Source organism: Mustelus asterias, chromosome 3 (genome assembly GCF_964213995.1).
Source record: "Mustelus asterias chromosome 3, sMusAst1.hap1.1, whole genome shotgun sequence".
NCBI lineage: Eukaryota > Metazoa > Chordata > Chondrichthyes > Carcharhiniformes > Triakidae > Mustelus > Mustelus asterias.
Window position 1 is genome coordinate 152,069,197 of NC_135803.1, and position 18,730 is coordinate 152,087,926.

General features: G+C 49.9%; 1 protein-coding gene across 1 annotated transcript in view; it reads left to right on the forward strand.

The window, feature by feature from the left end:
- The window catches only part of LOC144491893 (uncharacterized), a 181,783-nt gene that overhangs the window by 42,692 nt on the left and 120,361 nt on the right, over nucleotides 1-18,730 (forward strand). Inside the window, exons 23-29 of the mRNA XM_078210184.1 lie at nucleotides 411-491; nucleotides 3,391-3,426; nucleotides 4,799-4,870; nucleotides 7,266-7,310; nucleotides 9,423-9,458; nucleotides 14,223-14,258; nucleotides 16,708-16,812. Of these exons, the coding sequence (XP_078066310.1) occupies nucleotides 411-491; nucleotides 3,391-3,426; nucleotides 4,799-4,870; nucleotides 7,266-7,310; nucleotides 9,423-9,458; nucleotides 14,223-14,258; nucleotides 16,708-16,812 (411 nt within the window). The remainder of the gene's footprint in view (nucleotides 1-410; nucleotides 492-3,390; nucleotides 3,427-4,798; nucleotides 4,871-7,265; nucleotides 7,311-9,422; nucleotides 9,459-14,222; nucleotides 14,259-16,707; nucleotides 16,813-18,730) is intronic.

Below are 18,730 nucleotides of genomic sequence, written 5' to 3' on the forward strand. Positions count from 1 at the left end.
CATTCTCCCCGTGTCTACGTGGGTTTAGCTCCGGGTGCTCCGAAAGACGTGTTGGTTAGGTGCATTGGCCATGCTAAATTCTCCCTCAGTGTACCCAAACAGACGGTGGAGTGTGGCGACTTGGGGATTTTCATAGTAACTTCATTGCAGTGTTAATGTAAGCCTACTTGTGACAATAATAAATAAACTTTAGACAGCACTAGCTACTCAATGCAGGAATTCATCAGCAAACCTCAAGACTAAACTCCCCAATCCCCACCCACTGCATGAGTAACATTAAAATATTACTCCATTTTGGCTTGTCATCATATTTTTCTCCAGAGTGTTTTTGTCCCGACTCTTATTTTCTTTCAGAAATATCGATAAAAGGGCAAAACCTGAATCCCTCTCTCTCTGCTTTCTCAACACAGGGCGACCGAGGACCACCTGGGCTGGATGGCAGGAATGGAGTTGATGGGAAGAATGGCCCACCCGGGCCTCCTGGATTGAGGGTGAGTATTGGGCCTTGTACGAAGCACTCATCTGGTTGACTGGTCGAGAGGGGCTTGCTTCCCGTGGGATAGAATTGTAGGTTCTGCCGGATGTAAGAAGCAGATCAGCAGAGAAGTTCATTGAAGGTTGAGGTGAGACTGACTGAACTGCCACGTCTCAAAGATGGCCGCCCATGATCTTGCACAGTTGAGTCTCCCCTATCAAGGGCACAACTGCAGAAATTTGAAAAGAAATGTTAAATGGTTGTGGAAGCCTTGTTCCTTGAGTACCAAATGATACATGACTTGAGAACATCTGAAATCGATACAGGAGTAGCCCATTTAGCCTCTGGAGGCTGCTGCACCGTTTAGTAAGATCATGACGAATCTTTCACCTCAACTCGACTTTCCTGCCCTATCCCTTGATTCCTTTGATGTCCAAAAATCGGTTGGTCTAAGTCTTGAGCATACTCAACAACTGAACATCTCCAGCTCTCTGGGGTGGAAAATTTCAAAGATTAACAACCCTCTGAGTGAAGAGGTTTCTCATCATCCCTGTATTAAAGTCCTTATCCTGAGACTATAACCCCTGATTCATGGATCACCAGCCAGGGGAGACACTCTTCCATCATCCACCCTGCCAAGTCTCTTCAGAAATGTATACATGATGTGGAGATGCTGGCGTTGGACTGGGGTGGGCACAGTAAGTAGTCTCACAACAGTTTAAAGTCCAACAGGTTTAATTTTTAGCACGAGCTTTCGGAGCACTGCTCCTTCATCAGGTGAGTGGGAGTTGGGTTCACAAACAGGGCATATATAGACACAAACTCAATTTACAAGATAATGGTTGGAATGCGAGTCTCTACAGGTAATCAAGTCTTAAAGGTACAGACAATGTGGGTGGAGAGAGGGTTAAGCACAGGTTTAAGAGATGTGTATTATCTCCAGCCAGGACAGTTAGTGAGATTTTACAAGCCCAGGCATGTCGTGGGGGTTACAAATAGTGTGACATGAACCCAAGATCCCTGTTGAGGCCGTCCTCATGTGTGCGGAACTTGGCTATCAGTTCCTGCTCAGTGATTCTGCGTTGTCATGAGGCAGTTGCAGCAATGCTGTCATCATGGGGGATGGCTGGTGTAGAGTGTTGAAACATTCATTGTGACGAGGAGTGTTCCTGGTTTAACTGCTCCATGTGTGCTGAGTTTCTGTAAGAAGTCCGTAGTGTTGTGACAGAAGCTGGGGGTTCTTTGTACGATGGGTTTCAGGATGCCCTCGACGTAGCCAGAGAGGTTCTCACACAGGGTCCCATTGCCTGATACGATGGGATGGCCGGGTGTGTTGGCCTTGTGTATCTTCGGGAGGCAGCAGAGATCTCCAATGCAGGGACTACATGGGATGAGAGCACGGGAGGGTGCTCTGAAGGTCCGGGTCAAAGGTCTTGATTAGCCTGTTGAGTTGATGGGTGTGTTCTTTGGTCAGAACTGTGGGTAACTGTCTGTAGTGTTCCTTGTTGTTCAGTTGTCGATACACTTCTTTGCAGTAATCCGTTCTGTTCAGTATGACGGTGGCCCCTCCTTTGTCTGCTGGTTTGATGACAATGTTGCGGTTGGTTTTAAGAGCGCGGCTGATGAATCTGGTGTGAGGCAGTTTAGCAATGCCGTTGTTATGGAGGATGCTGGTATAGAGTGCTGAGACATCCATTGTGATCAGGAGTGTTCCTGGTTTAACTGCTCCATCTGCTCAGCAATTCTGCTCAGGAAGTCTAAAGGGTTCACGATCAATACCTTCCCCCAGATCTTCGATTCCCGCTGAGTTAAAATCAGTGCTACAGCATATAGTGATTGGAAGCAGGAACATGGTTGATTCATAGAAACTAGAAGCAATAGTAGGCCGCTCGGCCCTTCGAGCCTGCTCCGCCATTCATTTTAATCATGGCTGATCATCAAATTCATTATCCTGATCCCCCCCCCCCACCTTTCTCCCATATCCCTTGATCCTTTGCCCAAGAGCTATATCTAATTTCTTCTTGAAATCAGACAATGTTTTGGCCTCAACTACTTTCTGTGGTAGTGAATTCCACACATTCACCACCCTCTGGGTGAAGAAACTTCTCCTCACTTCAGTTCTAAAAGATTTACCCTTTATCCTCAAACTATGACCCTTAGTTTTGGACTCCCCCACCATTGGGAAAAACTTGAAGCTCTCAACCCTTTCTACTTCGTCCCCATTGATGTAGACAGGGGCATGTTCTCTTTTAGGCTTCCTGAAGTCGGTGACAATCTCCTTCGTTTTGTTGACATTGAGGGAGAGATTATTGTTGCCGCACCAGTTCACCAGATTCTCTATCTCATTCCTGTACTCTGTCTTGTCATTGTTTGAGATCCGACCCACTATGGTGGTGTCGTCAGCAAATTTGAAAATCAAATTGGAGGGGAATTTGGCCGCAGTCATAGGTGTATAAGGAATATAGTAGGGGGCTGAGGACACAGCCTTGTGGGGCACCGGTGTTGAGGATGATCGTGGAGGAGGTGTTGTTGCCTATCCTTACTGATTGTGGTCTGAGAGTTAGGAAGTTCAGGATCCAGTCGCAGAGGGAGGAGCCGAGGCCCAGGCCACGGAGTTTGGAGATGAGTTTCGTGGGAATAATAGTGTTGAAGGCTGAGCTGTAGTCAATAAATAGGAGTCTGACATAGGCCTGGAGCCTGGGAGACGGTTTATTTGTGATCTGCCTCTTTTGGATTGGGAGTGGAGGCCCGGGTTTTCCTGACCTCTAAGGTCCTGAGTGATTGGAGTGCTGCTCTGTCTCACTGCTGGAAGTGATTACAGATTAACTCAAAGCTGTATGGCTCAGTGAGGCATTTAGTTAAATCTGTCCAGTGCCTTCAAGGATTTTCATGTCTCTGTTACACTTTCTTTTCAGGGTGAACAGGGAAAACATGGGGAGCCCGGCAGAGATGTAAGTGATCAACAAGTTGACCATACAGATTGAGGCCTGCTGTGCTCAGGCACGCTTCCTCTGATGTTTTCCATGTTAAGGATTGAAATTGCTCCGTAACCTCATTCACTCTCTATCTCTGTATCTCCCTACAATCCCCCAAGATCTGCGTTCCCCCCTGCCTCTGACTCTAGGCTCCTGCGTACCCCCACACTCTCCGCCCACCATTCGCTTTCAACCCCTGAGCTCTGAAATTCCCTCCCTAACCCTCCCCACTGCTTCAGCTGTGTTCTTTAAAACTTCCATCTTTGACCCACTTTGCGGTCATCCATTTTAATTGCTCCTTCCTCGGCTTGGTTTGATAATGTTCAAGTGAAGTAACTGAAGATTCTTTCCTATGTTATAGAAAAACAAGTTGTTGTAATGAATTGCAACGTAAACCTGCACATCTTTGGACTGTGGGAGGAAACCGGAGCACCCGGAGGAAACCCATGCAGACACGGGGAGAAACTGCAAACTCCACACAAACAGTGACCCGAGGCTGGAATCTAACCTGGGTCCCTAACGCTGTGAGGCAGCAGTGCCAGCCATTGTGCCACCATGCCACCCACCAGTTCTCCCCAATGACTTGCCCAATATTTCTCCCTCAACCAACATGACAAGAACAGGCAATCCGGTCATTGTCACATTGTGGGATCTTGCTGTGTGCAAATTGGTCTCTGCATTTCCAAAATTACAACAGTGAACTTTGAAAGTATTTCATTGCCTGTAAAATGTTCTGGGCCATCCCATGATCATGAAAGAGGCTCTATAAATGCAGGTTTTTCCCTATCTCCCCTTCCCACCATTAAGTTATTCAAACTGAGATAACAGGCATGCACCTGGGCGGCATGGTAGCACAGTGGTTAGCACTGCTGCCTCACAGTGCCAGGGACCCGGGTTCGATTCCCGGCTTGGCTCACTATCTGTGTGGAGTCTGCACGTTCTCCCTGTGTCTGTGTGGGCTTCCTCCGGGTGCTCCGGTTTCCTCCCACAGTCCGGAAGACGTGCTGGTTAGGGTGCATTGGCCATGCTAAATTCTCCCTCAGTGTACCCGAACAGGCGCTGGAGTGTGGCGACTAGGGGATTTTCACAGTAACTTCATTGCAGTGCTAATGTAAGCCTCGTGACACTAATAAATAAACTTAAACTTTTCTTTTCACACCATACTGCCATTTGCTATCCTTGCTTTGTGGAAACAGACCTGTGTGTGTGTTTCATGAGCTTACCTGTTCTCCGAATCGTTGGAAAAAGACAGGCCTTTGGAGAAGACAGTTGAAACCAGTTCTGCCTGGTTTACCTTTGTTCGAAATTAAAGAAATGCCAAAATGTTATTGATGTTCTTCCAACACAGGGTCTGCCCGGTTTGAGAGGAGAGCAAGGAACACCAGGAGTAGCAGGGCCCCCTGGTCTTTCAGGGATTCCGGTAAGTCACACACAATCCTTGAAGCAACCGTGGGGAGCTGATTCCAGTTTAACACAAAAGTGACTTGATTTGGTTTGATTTGATTTGATTTATTGCTGTCACGTGTATTGGGATCAAATGAAAAGTATTGTTGTTTGTGCACTATACAGACAAAGCATACTGTACATAGAGTACATAGGGGAGAAGGAACGGAAAGGGTGCAGAATGTAGTGTTACAGTCATAGCTAGGGTGTGGAGAAAGATCAACTTAATGCGAGGTAAGTCCATTCAAAAGTCTGACAGCAGCAGGGAAGAAGCTGTACTTGAGTCGGTTGGTACGTGACCTCAGACTTTTGTATCTTCTTCCCGACGGAAGAAGGTGGAAGAGAATGTCCAGGCTGCGTAGGCTCCTTAATTATGCTGGCTGCTTTTCCGAGACAGTGGGAAGTGTAGACAGAGTCAATGGATGGGAGGCTGGTTTGCGTGATGGATTGGGCTTCATTCACAACCTTTTGTAGTTCCTTGCGGTCTTGGGCAGAGTAGGAGCCCATACCAAGCTGTGATACAACCAGAAAGAACGCTTTCTATGGTGCATCTGTACAAATTGGGCTGGAATGTCGGAAGATAAAGCAGAAATAAACTTGGCCTCAGCTGCTGTTGGGGGAGGTGGTTGAAGAGGGACAATGGAAAGCAAAGTGGCCCACTGCCCGATACTTTAAGGCATTGCCTCGTATTTTGGCTCTTTGTCCCGTGTCCCTGAAGGGGGCGCCCTCTTCCTCATGTTTCCAGGACAGCTAGTGGGAGACTGAGCCTGGGAGTCGAGTGATTTGAACGAGATTGCAAGCCAGTCGGGAGGGAAAGGACAGTGACACCACAAGACAGGGTGTAAGAGTTGGTTGCCTCAACCCCCGCCAACCCCCAGCCACCAGAAAACAGACCCCCTGGCCAACCCCCTCTCCCCTCCATGCTTCTATAGTCACCGGCACACCCACCGGCTCAAATAGTCTCCCAGTCCCATATGTGTCACCCTAATGGAGGCGAGTAATTGTTTCCATGCAAGAGTCACTGCCACCTTCCTCCCCAGAACCTACCTCCCCTCCCAGGTTCTATTGTATGTCAGAGTGTGGGGATTACAGCCGGAATTTTACCGGCACACCTGCCCCAGAATCGAGGTGGGTACGGCTCACAGAACAGAATTCCCCGTTGGCCTCGGGCAGGATTTTCCGAACCTTTCCCGAGCGAGATCGTAAAATCCCAGCCTACCTGTTTAATTCTCCATCTCCAATTCACGCAGCTCATTAACCTGCCTCTGTGTTAAAAGCTCATTGGAGACGAACATGAGGAACATTGAACCTGAATGCACGGGAGCGAATGGATGGTTTGGGATGAGTTATAAAGATTTGGAGTTGTCTATACTTGAATGATGAAGATTGCTTTAAACAATGGAGTGAGCAGAGGATGGGACATGGGGGGCAGCCAGGATTTAACTTTGTTTCCTTCTGATTGACCTCATTGTTTAGATCTCCGACGCATCTGGGTAACAATTGCTGTTACCCAGGGAGGTAACAGGGAGAACATAGAACATAGAACAGTACAGCACAGAACAGGCCCTTCGGCCCACGATGTTGTGCCGAGCTTTATCTGAAACCAAGATCAAGCTATCCCACTCCCTATCATCCTGGTGCGCTCCATGTGCCTATCCAATAACCGCTTAAATGTTCTTAAAGTGTCTGATTCCACTATCACTGCAGGCAGGGAGGGGACGGTTTCCACTCCTGTTTACTGAGCTGTAACCTGAGGACACTGTGAGAATAGACTGTGAAACTGCCAAGAGTCAATGTCCCACCAATCACGGCCAGTACCGGCCCTTATTATTGGGGAAAAAAAGAGGAGAAAATAAAATATCCAAATGTATATTTCACAAGAGGCGCTTGTAAAGCCCAAAATCGTTCCACTGTTCAATGTGATTCTGTGGGTGGGCAGCATCTGCTGAATAATCCTGAGTGTGCTAATAGCTACACTAACAACCAATTTAAGATCATCAGTGGAACTCATAATGTGGCTCAGTTCCACTTGCTGGAACTGAGATACATTCACACGCAGGGACCCATTCTCTGCAAACAAAAGGAATATGTTCAAGCTTTATGCCTTTTATGAATTACTGGGTGGGGGGCGGGGGGGGGAGGGCGATTTGGGAAGTTCCCCATTGTTTTCTCCATGGCAACGCCTTGGCCAATCAGAGTCAGCTTACCAACCAATCTGCAGACTTTTCTCCTGTAGTGCAAGTTAGTCTGCAATTTGGCATTCCTGTTCTTGTCCTGGTGAGTGCAAGATGAAAAGTTTCAGCAACATGCCTCACAAATATTCCGGTGCACATTCATTGTAACTGTACCAATATTTTTCTTGTCCACCTCAGGGCAAATCAGGGGATGATGGCAAGCCGGGACTTCCTGGAAAGAATGTAAGTATAGCGGAACTGTGATGCTTTCGCTATGGCATTGTGCTAAAACTGGAATCAGACAGTGCCAAGCAGGCGAAGGAACTGACCTCTTGCAGAATCAAATTAGAGGGCAGAGACTTAACCATATAATGTAGTCCAACACCCGTACTGAGGGGGTGCTGCACTGTCTGAGATGTCATATTTTGGATGGGTCCGAGGTCTCATCTGCTCCTTCAGGTAGACATGGGATGGCAGAGTGGTTAGCACGGCTGCCTCACAGTGCCAGGGACCCGAGTTCAATTCCCGCTTGGGTCACTGGCTGTGTGGAATTTGTACATTTTCCCCGTGTCTGCGTGGGTTTCCTCCGGGTGCTCCGGTTTCCTCCCACAGTCCAAAGATGTGTGGGTTAGGTGGATTGGCCATAGTAAATTGCCCCTTAGTGTCAGGGGGACTAGCTAGGGTAAATGCCTAAGGGGATAGGGCCTGGGTGGGGATTGTGGCCAGTGCAGGCTCAATGGCCCGAATGGCCTCCTTCTGCACTGTAGGATTCTATGATTCTAAGATCCTGAGGCACTATTTCAAAGCAGAGCAACGGAACTCTCCCTAATATTTATCTCTCAACCAATGTTCAGAAAATAGATGATTTAGACATTGTCATGTTGTTGTGTGTGGGAGCTTGCTGTGTAGCAATGGAGCTTGACTAGCACATTGCCTTATGTTACAACAGTGACTACATGCCAGAAGGACTTCACTGACTGTAAAGTGAATTGGGAAGTCCTGAGGTGCTATATAAATTCCTTCTTCATAATTTATAGAATCATAGGAACTCTACAGTACAGAAGGAGGCCATTCGGCCCATTGAGTCTGCACCAACAACAATCCCACCCAGGCCCTATCCCCGTAACCCCATGTATTTACCCTGCTAATTCCCCGACACTAAGGAGCAATATAGCATGGCCAATACATCTAACGCACACATCTCTAGACTGTGGGAGGAAACCGGAGGACCCGGAGGAAACCCACACAGACACTGGAAGATCGTGCAAACTCCACACAGACAGTGACCCAAGCCGGGAATTGAACCCGGGTCCCTGGTGCTGTGAGGTAACAGTGCTAACCACTGTGCTGCCGTGCATGCTGACTGTCCAGTTACGGACAGATTAAAGCTAACATTGCACCCCCAGAGAATCTGCAATGGGAAATTCCTGATGTACGGCCAAATGTATGGATCGTGAGTCACAGTGGTGATACCGTGAGAGGTACCCTCCCAAAGCACTGCCCCCTACTGGGAGAATGGAGATGTGGAATTAATAACAAGCCACAGCATGAGGTATGCCAAAATCCCAATTAACACAATCTGGAGTTCAGAAGAATGAGGGGGGGGATCTTCTATAAACCTATATAATTCGAATAGAGTTAGTCAGGGTCTATGCAAAAAGGATGTTCCCGATGGTGGGGGTGTCTTGAACCAGGGATCACAGTCTGAGGCTACAGGTTCGACTGTTTAGATGAGGAGAAATTTCTTCACCCAGGGAGTGGGTGTGGAATTCACTCCCACAGAAAGCGGTTGAGGCCAAAACATTGAATGTTTTCAAGAAGCACTGCGGTGGGTGGCACGCTGGCACAGTGGTTAGCACGGCTGCCTCACAGCGGCAGGGACCCGGGTTCAATTCCTGGCTTGGGTCAATGTCTGTGCGGAGTCTGCACATTCTCCCCGTGTCTGCGTGGGTTTCCTTCGGGGTCTCCGGTTTCCTCCCACAGTACAAAGATGTGCGGGTTAGGTCGATTGGCCATGCTAGATTGACCCTAGTTTTGGGGGGATTAGCAGGGTAAGTATGTGAGGTTACGGGGATGAGGGGGGGGATTGTTGTTGGTGCAGGTTAGATGAGCCGAACGGCCTCTTCTTTCAAAGTAGGAATTCCATGATTCTATGAAGCAGTTAGATATTGCACTTGGGGCGAAGGTGATCAAAGGATATGAGGGGAAGTTGGGGTCAGGCTATTGAGTTGGATGATCAACCATGATTATAATAAAAGGTGGAGCAGGCTGGAAGGGCCGAATGGCCTCCTCCTCCTTTTTTTCTATGTTGCTATATTTTTATGTTTGCCAGTTAAACTTTTTGCTTTTCCCCAGGGAGAAGACGGGATTCCAGGAGAAGACGGAAAGAAAGTAAGTGGGGGACAGAATGTGGTTAAACCTCTATTTCGAACTGGGGTGGGAATGATGGGAATCTTCCCCCCCCATTCTTCCCAAAGTCGCCTTCAACTCCTCTTCCAAAATATTTCACAGGCCTCATTTCATCCTCCCCACACTGAGTCCCGCCTGCAGACAGCGGGGATGATGTAGAGCACTTGCTGGGTACCTATGGAAACGGTTGCTGGGGAGATGGTGCCTTGGAGAAAGTGCAAGGGGAGCAAAGCGAATTGGAGGCCTAACACTTTCTTGGTGGGCCAGAAGGAGCATGGAAAGGAGAATTACAAAAAAGGCCAAAGATTTAAATCTTACCTGGGTCTCCTCTGGCCGAGTCCCACTTTCCACCAATTGCTGCCCTATTGGGAAGTCTTGGGGGTTAAGATGGTGACGGGATCTGATGATGTAATCAAGAATGGCAAATGGAGTTTAATTTAGTTAAATGCGAGGTGATGCATTTTGGTAGATTGAACCAGGGAAGGACTTACTCAGTTAATGGTAAAGCGTTAGGGAGAGTTATAGAACAAAGAGATCTCGGGGTACATGTTCATAGCTCCTTGAAAGTGGAGTCACAGGTGGACAGAGTGGTGAAGAAGGCATTTGGCATGCTTGGTTTCATTGGTCAGAATATTGAATACAGGAGTTGGGACGTCTTGTTGAAGTTGTACAAGACATTGGTAAGGCCACAATTGGAATACTGTGTACAGTTCTGGTCACCCTATTATAGAAAGGATATTATTAAACTAGAAAGAGTGCAGAAGAGATTTACTAGGATGCTACCGGGACTTGATGGTGTGAATTATAAGGAGAACTGGATAGACTGGGACTTTTTTCTCTTAAGTGTAGGAGGCTGAGGGGTGATCTTATAGAGGTCTATAAAATAATGAGGGGCATTGATTGGCTAGATAGTCAATCTCTTTTCCCAAACGTAGGGGAGTATAAAACTCGAGGGCGTAGGTTTAAGGTGAGAGGGGAGAGATACGAAAGGGTCTAGAGGGGCAGTTTTTTCTACATAGAGGGTGGTGAGTATCTGGAACAAGCTGCCAGAGGTAGTAGTAGAGCGGATACAAGTTTGTCTTTTAACAAGCGTTTAGACAGTTATATGGGTAAGATGGATATAGAGGGATATGGGCCAAACGTGGGCAATTGGGACCAGTTTAGGGATTTAAAAAAGGGGCGGCATGGACAAGTTGGGCCGAAGGGCCCGCTTCCAAGCTGTAAAGCTCTATGACTCCATGAGTCTATGACTAGATAGGGGAGATGCAGGAAGGATGTTGCTGATGTGGGGGAGTCCAGAACCAGGGGTGACAGTCTGAGGATTCGGGGTAGACCATTTAGGACGGAGATGAGACGTTTCTTCACTCAAAGAATTGCCTGTGGAATTCATGACCACAGGAAGTAGTTGATGCCAAAACATTGAATGTATTCAAAATGCAGTTAGATATAGCATTTGGGGTGAACGGGATCAAAGGTTATGGGGAAAAAGCAGGATTAGGCCACTGAGTTGGACGATCTGCCATGATCGTGATGAATGGTGGTGCAGGTTCGAAGGGCCGAATGGCCTCCTCCTGCTCCTATCTTCTATGTTACTATGTTTCTATACCCATTCTCAAGAAGAAGGTGAATGGGATGCTGGCCTTCAATGGTTGGGGCGTTGAGTGTAGGAATTGGGAAATCATGTTGCAGCTTTATAAGGCTTTGGTTAGGCTGTATTTGGAGTATTGTGTACAATTCTGGTCACCACACTACCGGAAAGATCTTGATGCATTGGAAAAGGTGCAGAAGATATTTACCAGGATGTTGCCTGGCTTGGAGGATATGGACTATGAAGGAAGGTTGAACAAACTTGGATTGTTTTCATTGGAGTGTCGGAGGATGAGGGGAGACCTGATCTGAGTTTACAAGATTATGACAGGCTTGGATAGAGTGGGTAGTCAGAGTCTTTTTCCCGGGGTCGAAGAGTCAATTACTCGGGGGCACAGGTTGAAAGTGAGAGGGGGAAAGTTTAAAAGAGATGTAAGGGGCAAGTTGTTCACACAGAGGGTGGTGAATGCCTGGAACGCGCTGCCGGAGGAGGTGGTGGAAGCAGATCCTACAACAACGTTCAAGAGGCATCTGGATAGATACATGAATAGGCCGGGAATAGAGGGATCTGGACCACATAGAGACAAGAAAATATTAGATTAAAGAGGCATCTGTGTCAGCACAGACTTGGTGGGCCGAAGGGCCTGTTCCTGCGCTGTGCTGTTCTTTGTTCTTTGAATAATAGAAAATGATAATCAAGGTTATCCAACTTTCCACCTTAACTAGTCCAGCAATAATCCAGCTGTGGAAGTGAAGTTAAATCCATGATAATTAAGAAAAGCAGCCCAAATGTGAGAGAACAGCTTGTTGGTTGTCTGAGGAGTGTGGAGGAATTGGAATGTAGGGAACTGGAGTGCCGGGGGGGGGCTACTGGAGTGCCAGGGGGGGCTACTGGAGTGCCGGGGGGGGCTACTGGAGTGCCGGGGGGGGGCTACTGGAGTGCCGGGGGGGGGCTACTGGAGTGCCGGGGGGGGGCTACTGGAGTGCCGGGGGGGGGGCTACTGGAGTGCCGGGGGGGGGCTACTGGAGTGCTGGAGGGGGCTACTGGAGTGCTGGAGGGGGCTACTGGAGTGCTGGAGGGGGCTACTGGAGTGCTGGAGGGGGCTACTGGAGTGCTGGAGGGGGCTACTGGAGTGCTGGAGGGGGCTACTGGAGTGCTGGAGGGGGCTACTGGAGTGCTGGAGGGGGCTACTGGAGTGCTGGAGGGGGCTACTGGAGTGCTGGAGAGGGCTACTGGAGTGCTGGAGAGGGCTACTGGAGTGCTGGAGAGGGCTACTGGAGTGCTGGAGAGGGCTACTGGAGTGCTGGAGAGGGCTACTGGAGTGCTGGAGAGGGCTACTGGAGTGCTGGAGAGGGCTACTGGAGTGCTGGAGAGGGCTACTGGAGTGCTGGAGAGGGCTACTGGAGTGCTGGAGAGGGCTACTGGAGTGCTGGAGAGGGCTACTGGAGTGCTGGAGAGGGCTACTGGAGTGCTGGAGAGGGCTACTGGAGTGCTGGAGAGGGCTACTGGAGTGCTGGAGAGGGCTACTGGAGTGCTGGAGAGGGCTACTGGAGTGCTGGAGAGGGCTACTGGAGTGCTGGAGAGGGCTACTGGAGTGCTGGAGAGGGCTACTGAGTGCTGGAGGGTGCTACTGGAGTGCTGGAGGGTGCTGCTGGAGTGCTGGAGGGTGCTGCTGGAGTGCTGGAGGGTGCTGCTGGAGTGCTGGAGGGTGCTGCTGGAGTGCTGGAGGGTGCTGCTGGAGTGCTGGAGGGTGCTGCTGGAGTGCTGGAGGGTGCTGCTGGAGTGCTGGAGGGTGCTGCTGGAGTGCTGGAGGGTGCTGCTGGAGTGCTGGAGGGTGCTGCTGGAGTGCTGGAGGGTGCTGCTGGAGTGCTGGAGGGTGCTGCTGGAGTGCTGGAGGGTGCTGCTGGAGTGCTGGAGGGTGCTGCTGGAGCGCTGGAGGGTGCTGCTGGAGCGCTGGAGGGTGCTGCTGGAGCGCTGGAGGGTGCTGCTGGAGCGCTGGAGGGTGCTGGTGGAGCGCTGGAGGGTGCTGGTGGAGCGCTGGAGGGTGCTGGTGGAGCGCTGGAGGGTGCTGGTGGAGCGCTGGAGGGTGCTGGTGGAGCGCTGGAGGGTGCTGGTGGAGCGCTGGAGGGTGCTGGTGGAGCGCTGGAGGGTGCTGGTGGAGCGCTGGAGGGTGCTGGTGGAGCGCTGGAGGGTGCTGGTGGAGCGCTGGAGGGTGCTGGTGGAGCGCTGGAGGGTGCTGGTGGAGCGCTGGAGGGTGCTGGTGGAGCGCTGGAGGGTGCTGGTGGAGCGCTGGAGGGTGCTGGTGGAGCGCTGGAGGGGGCTGCTGGAGCGCTGGAGGGGGCTGCTGGAGCGCTGGAGGGGGCTGCTGGAGCGCTGGAGGGGGCTGCTGGAGCGCTGGAGGGGGCTGCTGGAGCGCTGGAGGGGGCTGCTGGAGCGCTGGAGGGGGCTGCTGGAGCGCTGGAGGGGGCTGCTGGAGCGCTGGAGGGGGCGCGACTGGAGCGCTGGGAGGGTGCGGCTGGAGCGCTGGGAGGGTGCGGCTGGAGCGCGGAGGTGGCGGCTGGAGCGCGGAGGTGGCGGCTGGAGCGCGGAGGGGGCGGCTGGAGCGCGGAGGGGGCGGCTGGAGCGCGGAGGGGGCGGCTGGAGCGCGGAGGGGGCGGCTGGAGCGCTGGAGGGGGCTGCTGGAGCGCTGGAGGGGGCGGCTGGAGCGCGGAGGGGGCGGCTGGAGCGCGGAGGGGGCCGCTGGAGCGCGGGGGGGGGGGCCCTGGAGCGCAGGGGGGGGCTCCTGGAGTGCAGGGGCGCTCCTGGAGTGCAGGGGCGGGGGGGGCTCCTGGAGTCCGGGGGCTTTTCCTGGAGAGCGGGGGGGCGGTTACTGGAGTGCGGGAGGGGGGCTCCTGGAGTGCGGGGGGCGGTTACTGGAGTGCTGTGGGGGAAATTGGAGTGCTGGGGGGGGGGGATTGGAGTGCGGGAGGGGGGTACTGGAGTGTGGAGAGGGTAGGTAAACTGGAGTGTGGGGTAATTGGAGTGTGGGTGATAAGTTCCCACTGCCATTATCGGTGAACGAATTTGGGCAGTGGTCAGTGAGAATTAAATACACTCTCGACCGTATGCTGAGGTTCAGTTTGCTTGCTAACATCTCTGTATTCTGTTCATGTTTTTAGGGTGAAAAAGGAGATTCAGGAACCCCTGCAAGAGACGTACGTATTTGTCATGGGATCGCCTCCAGTCATGATGAAAGAAGCTTTAACTTCTTGTATGTCACTACCAAGGAGTTGGTGGGAACCCGAGGACTATGAGATGGGGCCACCTGCCTGCGGTGACTCTCCCAGCATATTGTTTCAATATATTCTGAAATAACCACATAGATTCATAGATTATTCAACCATTTATTACTGGAGCCAAGAGGTTTTCCCTGAGTAAGTGTTCTAGATGGATGTGAGCACTGATTCCTATTTATTATCTATTCTCTTGGCCCACTTTGAAGTAGCAATCTTACTTATCCATATCGAATCACAGAGCATCCAGCACAGACAAAGGCCGTTAGGTCCGTGCTGGCTTTATGAAAGACCTATCCAATTAGTTCCACTCTTTCCCCCGAATACAATTTATACTTTTCCCCTTCAAGTATCTGTTAAATTTATTTCTAATCTGTACTGTTTAGTCTGTATCCGCCTCGCCCTTTCTGGCAGTGCCTTCTGGATCATTAATCTTTGGGTAAAAATGCAATCACGTACCAAAGGTCCCACCTAACATGCCGTAGTCATGTGACCTCTGCCGTGAGGCACTGACTGGCAGTTCAATAAAGGCAGAGTGCTGCACTCTTTGGGTCCATATCAGTAATCTCAGTAAATGGTCATTTGTGTCTTCTGGGTATATGCTGCATAGTGGTTACGTTACTCATAGAATCCCTACAGTGCAGAAGGAGGCCATTCGGCCCATCGATTCTGCACCGACCACCATCCCACCCAGGCCCTATCCCCGTGCATTTACCCTAGCTAGTCCCCCTGACACTAAGGGGCAATTCAGCATGACCAATCCACCTAATCCGCACATCTTTCGGACTGTGGGAGGAAACCGGGGCACCCGCAGGAAACCCATACAGACATGGGGAGAACGTGCAAACTCCACACAGACAGTGACCCAGGCCGGGAATCGAACCCGGGTCCCTGGCGCTGTGAGACAGCAGTGCTAACCACTGTGCCACCGTGCCGTCCTGGATGATTAATCCAGTGGCCTGAACTAAGATGTGGGGATGTGAGTTGTTAAGAACCTCACTGATAACTTTGAGGAGTGTCTCAAAACCCCGAAGGATAACTCGAAACACTGGCTGTTTGTGGTGCATATTTGTTTGGGATAATGTGAGGAACAATATACATCCCAGTGAGGAACCAACCCAATCACTGGGTAAACAATTAATAAAGAGTATTTATTAATGTAAGAGAAAAGAAAAACACACAAGAAAGACTAATATGCACCATGACACTGAAGTCGATTAGTAAGTAAACACAGCATTTTATCTGGAATTACCTCTTTTCCCAAAATATACCCATGTTCCCTGAACTCACTGAGACACTGCTTTTCCCAAACAACATCCAATTTTGTAACTCTAGAAATCAAGCTAAGAGTTAGGTTCGATTCCCGGCTTGGGTCACTTTCTGTGTGGAGTCTACACCTTCTCCCTGTGTCTGCGTGGATTTCCTCCCACAGTCCGAAAGGCATGCTGGTTAGGTACATTGCCTTGCTAAATTCTCCCTCAGTGTACCCGAACAGGTGCCGGAGAGTGGCAACTAGGGCTTTTTCACAGTAACTTCATTGCAGTGTTAATGTAAGCCTACTTGTGACACTAATAAATAAACTTAAACTTAAGGATGGGCAATAAATGTTGTCCTTAGGTATGACACCCGTGTCCCATGAATGAATTAATGAAAGGACTCAAGGCATTACAGACGAAAAGTCTGCCATTTGATCCCCATCCCAGTGTACGCTGGATTGCAACCATGGTCGGGAATTCCTGTTGATTTTTCCCATGTTGAGCCCCAGAATGCGGAGTTTATGTTACCCCTGGCTGCGAGGTTCTAATTTGGAGCCCTGACTGGGATCTCTTGACTCCGAAAGAATTGAGAACACGGTGAAAAGAAGAATGAGGGGATATCTTATAGAAACATATAAGATTATGAAGGGAATTGATAAGATAGAAGCAGGGAGGATGTTTCTACTGGCAGGTGAAACTAGAACTAGGCGGCATAGCCTCAAAATAAGGGAAACAGATTGAGGACTAAGTTGAGGAGGAACTTCTTCACACAAAGGGTTGTGAATCTGTGGAATTCCCTGCCCAGTGAAGCAGTTGAGGCTACCTCATTGAATGTTTTTAAGTTAAGGATAGATAAACTTTTGAACAGTAAAGGAATTAAGGGTTATGGTGAGCGGACGGGTAAGTGGAGCTGAGTCCACAAAAAGATCAGCCATGATCTTATTGAATGGCGGAGCAGGCTCGAGGGGCCAGATGGCCTACTCCTATTTCCTAGTTCATATGTTCTTATGGATTAGTGGGACAGGTGTGGTGAAGGCTTCTGGGAAAATGGAGACAGATCAATCTCTTTGACATAAATGTATCTCATTGTATATTTTATGTGGTGATCCAACCAGGGACGAGACGGTGCTAAAGGTGATCGTGGAGATGTTGGGCTGCCAGGACTTATCGGCCCACCAGGGCTTCCAGGTGTGGTTGGGCTTCCAGGACCCCCTGGGCAGGTATGTAATATTCTGCATGGATAACTTGTAAAGGGATTGAGGAAAGTACACTGCCCTGGTAGAATTTTTCTTTATTCATTCATGGGACATGGGCGTCAGTGGCTGGCCAGCATTTATCGTAAGGAGTCTAACAACACCAGGTTAAAGTCCAACAGGTTTATTTGGTAGCAGACGCCACTAGCTTTCGGAGCGCTGCTCCTTCGTCAGGTGAGTGGGAATTCTGTTCACAAACAGGGCATATAAAGACACAAACTCAATTTACAGAATAATGAATAATGATTGGAATGTGAGTCTTTACAGCTAATCAAGTCTTAAAGATACAGACAATGTGAGTGGAGAGAGCATTAGCACAGGTTAAAGAGATGTGTATTGTCTCCAAACAGGACAGCCAGTGAGACTTTGCAAGCCCAGGCAAGTTGTGGGAGTTACAGATAGTGTGACTGTGGTGAACCATAGTTGGTTACCACTATGAGTGCGGAGCCATGGATGGTCAGCACTATGGGGTTTGTAGATATGTTACTGTAATTACTGTTGGTATTAGGGTTGGGCTGTTCTACCTGTTGATATTGTTCTGTGGTACACTCCAGTTGGCTCCGCCTACCAGGGGAAGTATAAAGGTCACTGCACTGCCTGGAGACCCCTTAGTCTGGGATTGTATTGTATATAGTGTGCTCCATTCTTGTCAGTAATAAAAGCCTTTATTTCCCGGGTACAATCTAGCCTCCCGAGTGATTTAATCGCGCATCAGTGACATGAACCCAAGATCCCGGTTGAGGCCGTCCTCATGTGTGCGGAACCTGGCTATCAGTCTCTGCTCAGCGACTCTGCGCTGTCGTGTGTTGTGAAGGCCGCCTTGGAGAACGCTTACCCGAATATCAGAGGCCGAATGCCTGTGACCGCTGAAGTGCTCCCCAACAGGAATAGAACAGTCTTGCCTGGTGCTTCCGCTCGACAATCACCAGGCAAGACTGTTCTCTTCCTGTTGGGGAGCACTTCAGCGGTCACGGGCATTCGGCCTCTGATATTCGGATAAGCATTCTCCAAGGCGGCCTTCACAACACACGACAGCGCAGAGTCGCTGAGCAGAGACTGACAGCCAGGTTCCGCACACATGAGGACGGCCTCAACCGGGATCTTGGGTTCATGTCACACTATCTGTAACTCCCACAACTTGCCTGGACTTGCAAAGTCTCACTGGCTGTCCTGTCTGGAGACAATACACATCTCTTTAACCTGTGCTAATGCTCTCTCCACTCACATTGTCTGTACCTTTAAGACTTGATTAGCTGTAAAGACTCACATTCCAATCATTATTCATTATTCTGTAAATTGAGTTTGTGTCTTTATATGTCCTGTTTGTGAACAGAACTCCCACTTACCTGACGAAGGAGCAGCGCTCCGAAAGCTAGTGGCGTTTGCTACCAAATAAACCTGTTGGACTTTAACCTGGTGTTGTGAGACTCCTTACTGTGTTTACCGCAGTCCAACGCCGGCATTTCCACATCAGCATTTATTGCCCATCCCTAGTTGCCCTTGAGAAGGTGGTGGGGAGCTGCCTTCTTGAATCGCTGCAGTCCATGTTCTGTGGGTTGACCCACAATGCCGTTAGGGAGGGAATTCCAGGATTTTGACCCAGCGACTGCGAAAGAATGGCGATATATTTCCAAGTCAGGATGGTGAGTGGCTTGAAGGGGAACTTGCAGCTGGTGGTGTTCTCATTTATCTGCTGCCCTTGTCCTTCGAGATGGAAGTGGTCTGGGTTTGGAAGGTGCTGTCTAAGGATTTCTGGTGATTGCTGCAGTGCATCTTATAATGTGGAGATGCCGGCATTAGACTGAGGTAAGCACAGTAAGAAGTCTCACAACACCAGGTTAAAGTCCGACAGGTTTATTTGGTAGCACAAGCCACAAGCTTTTGG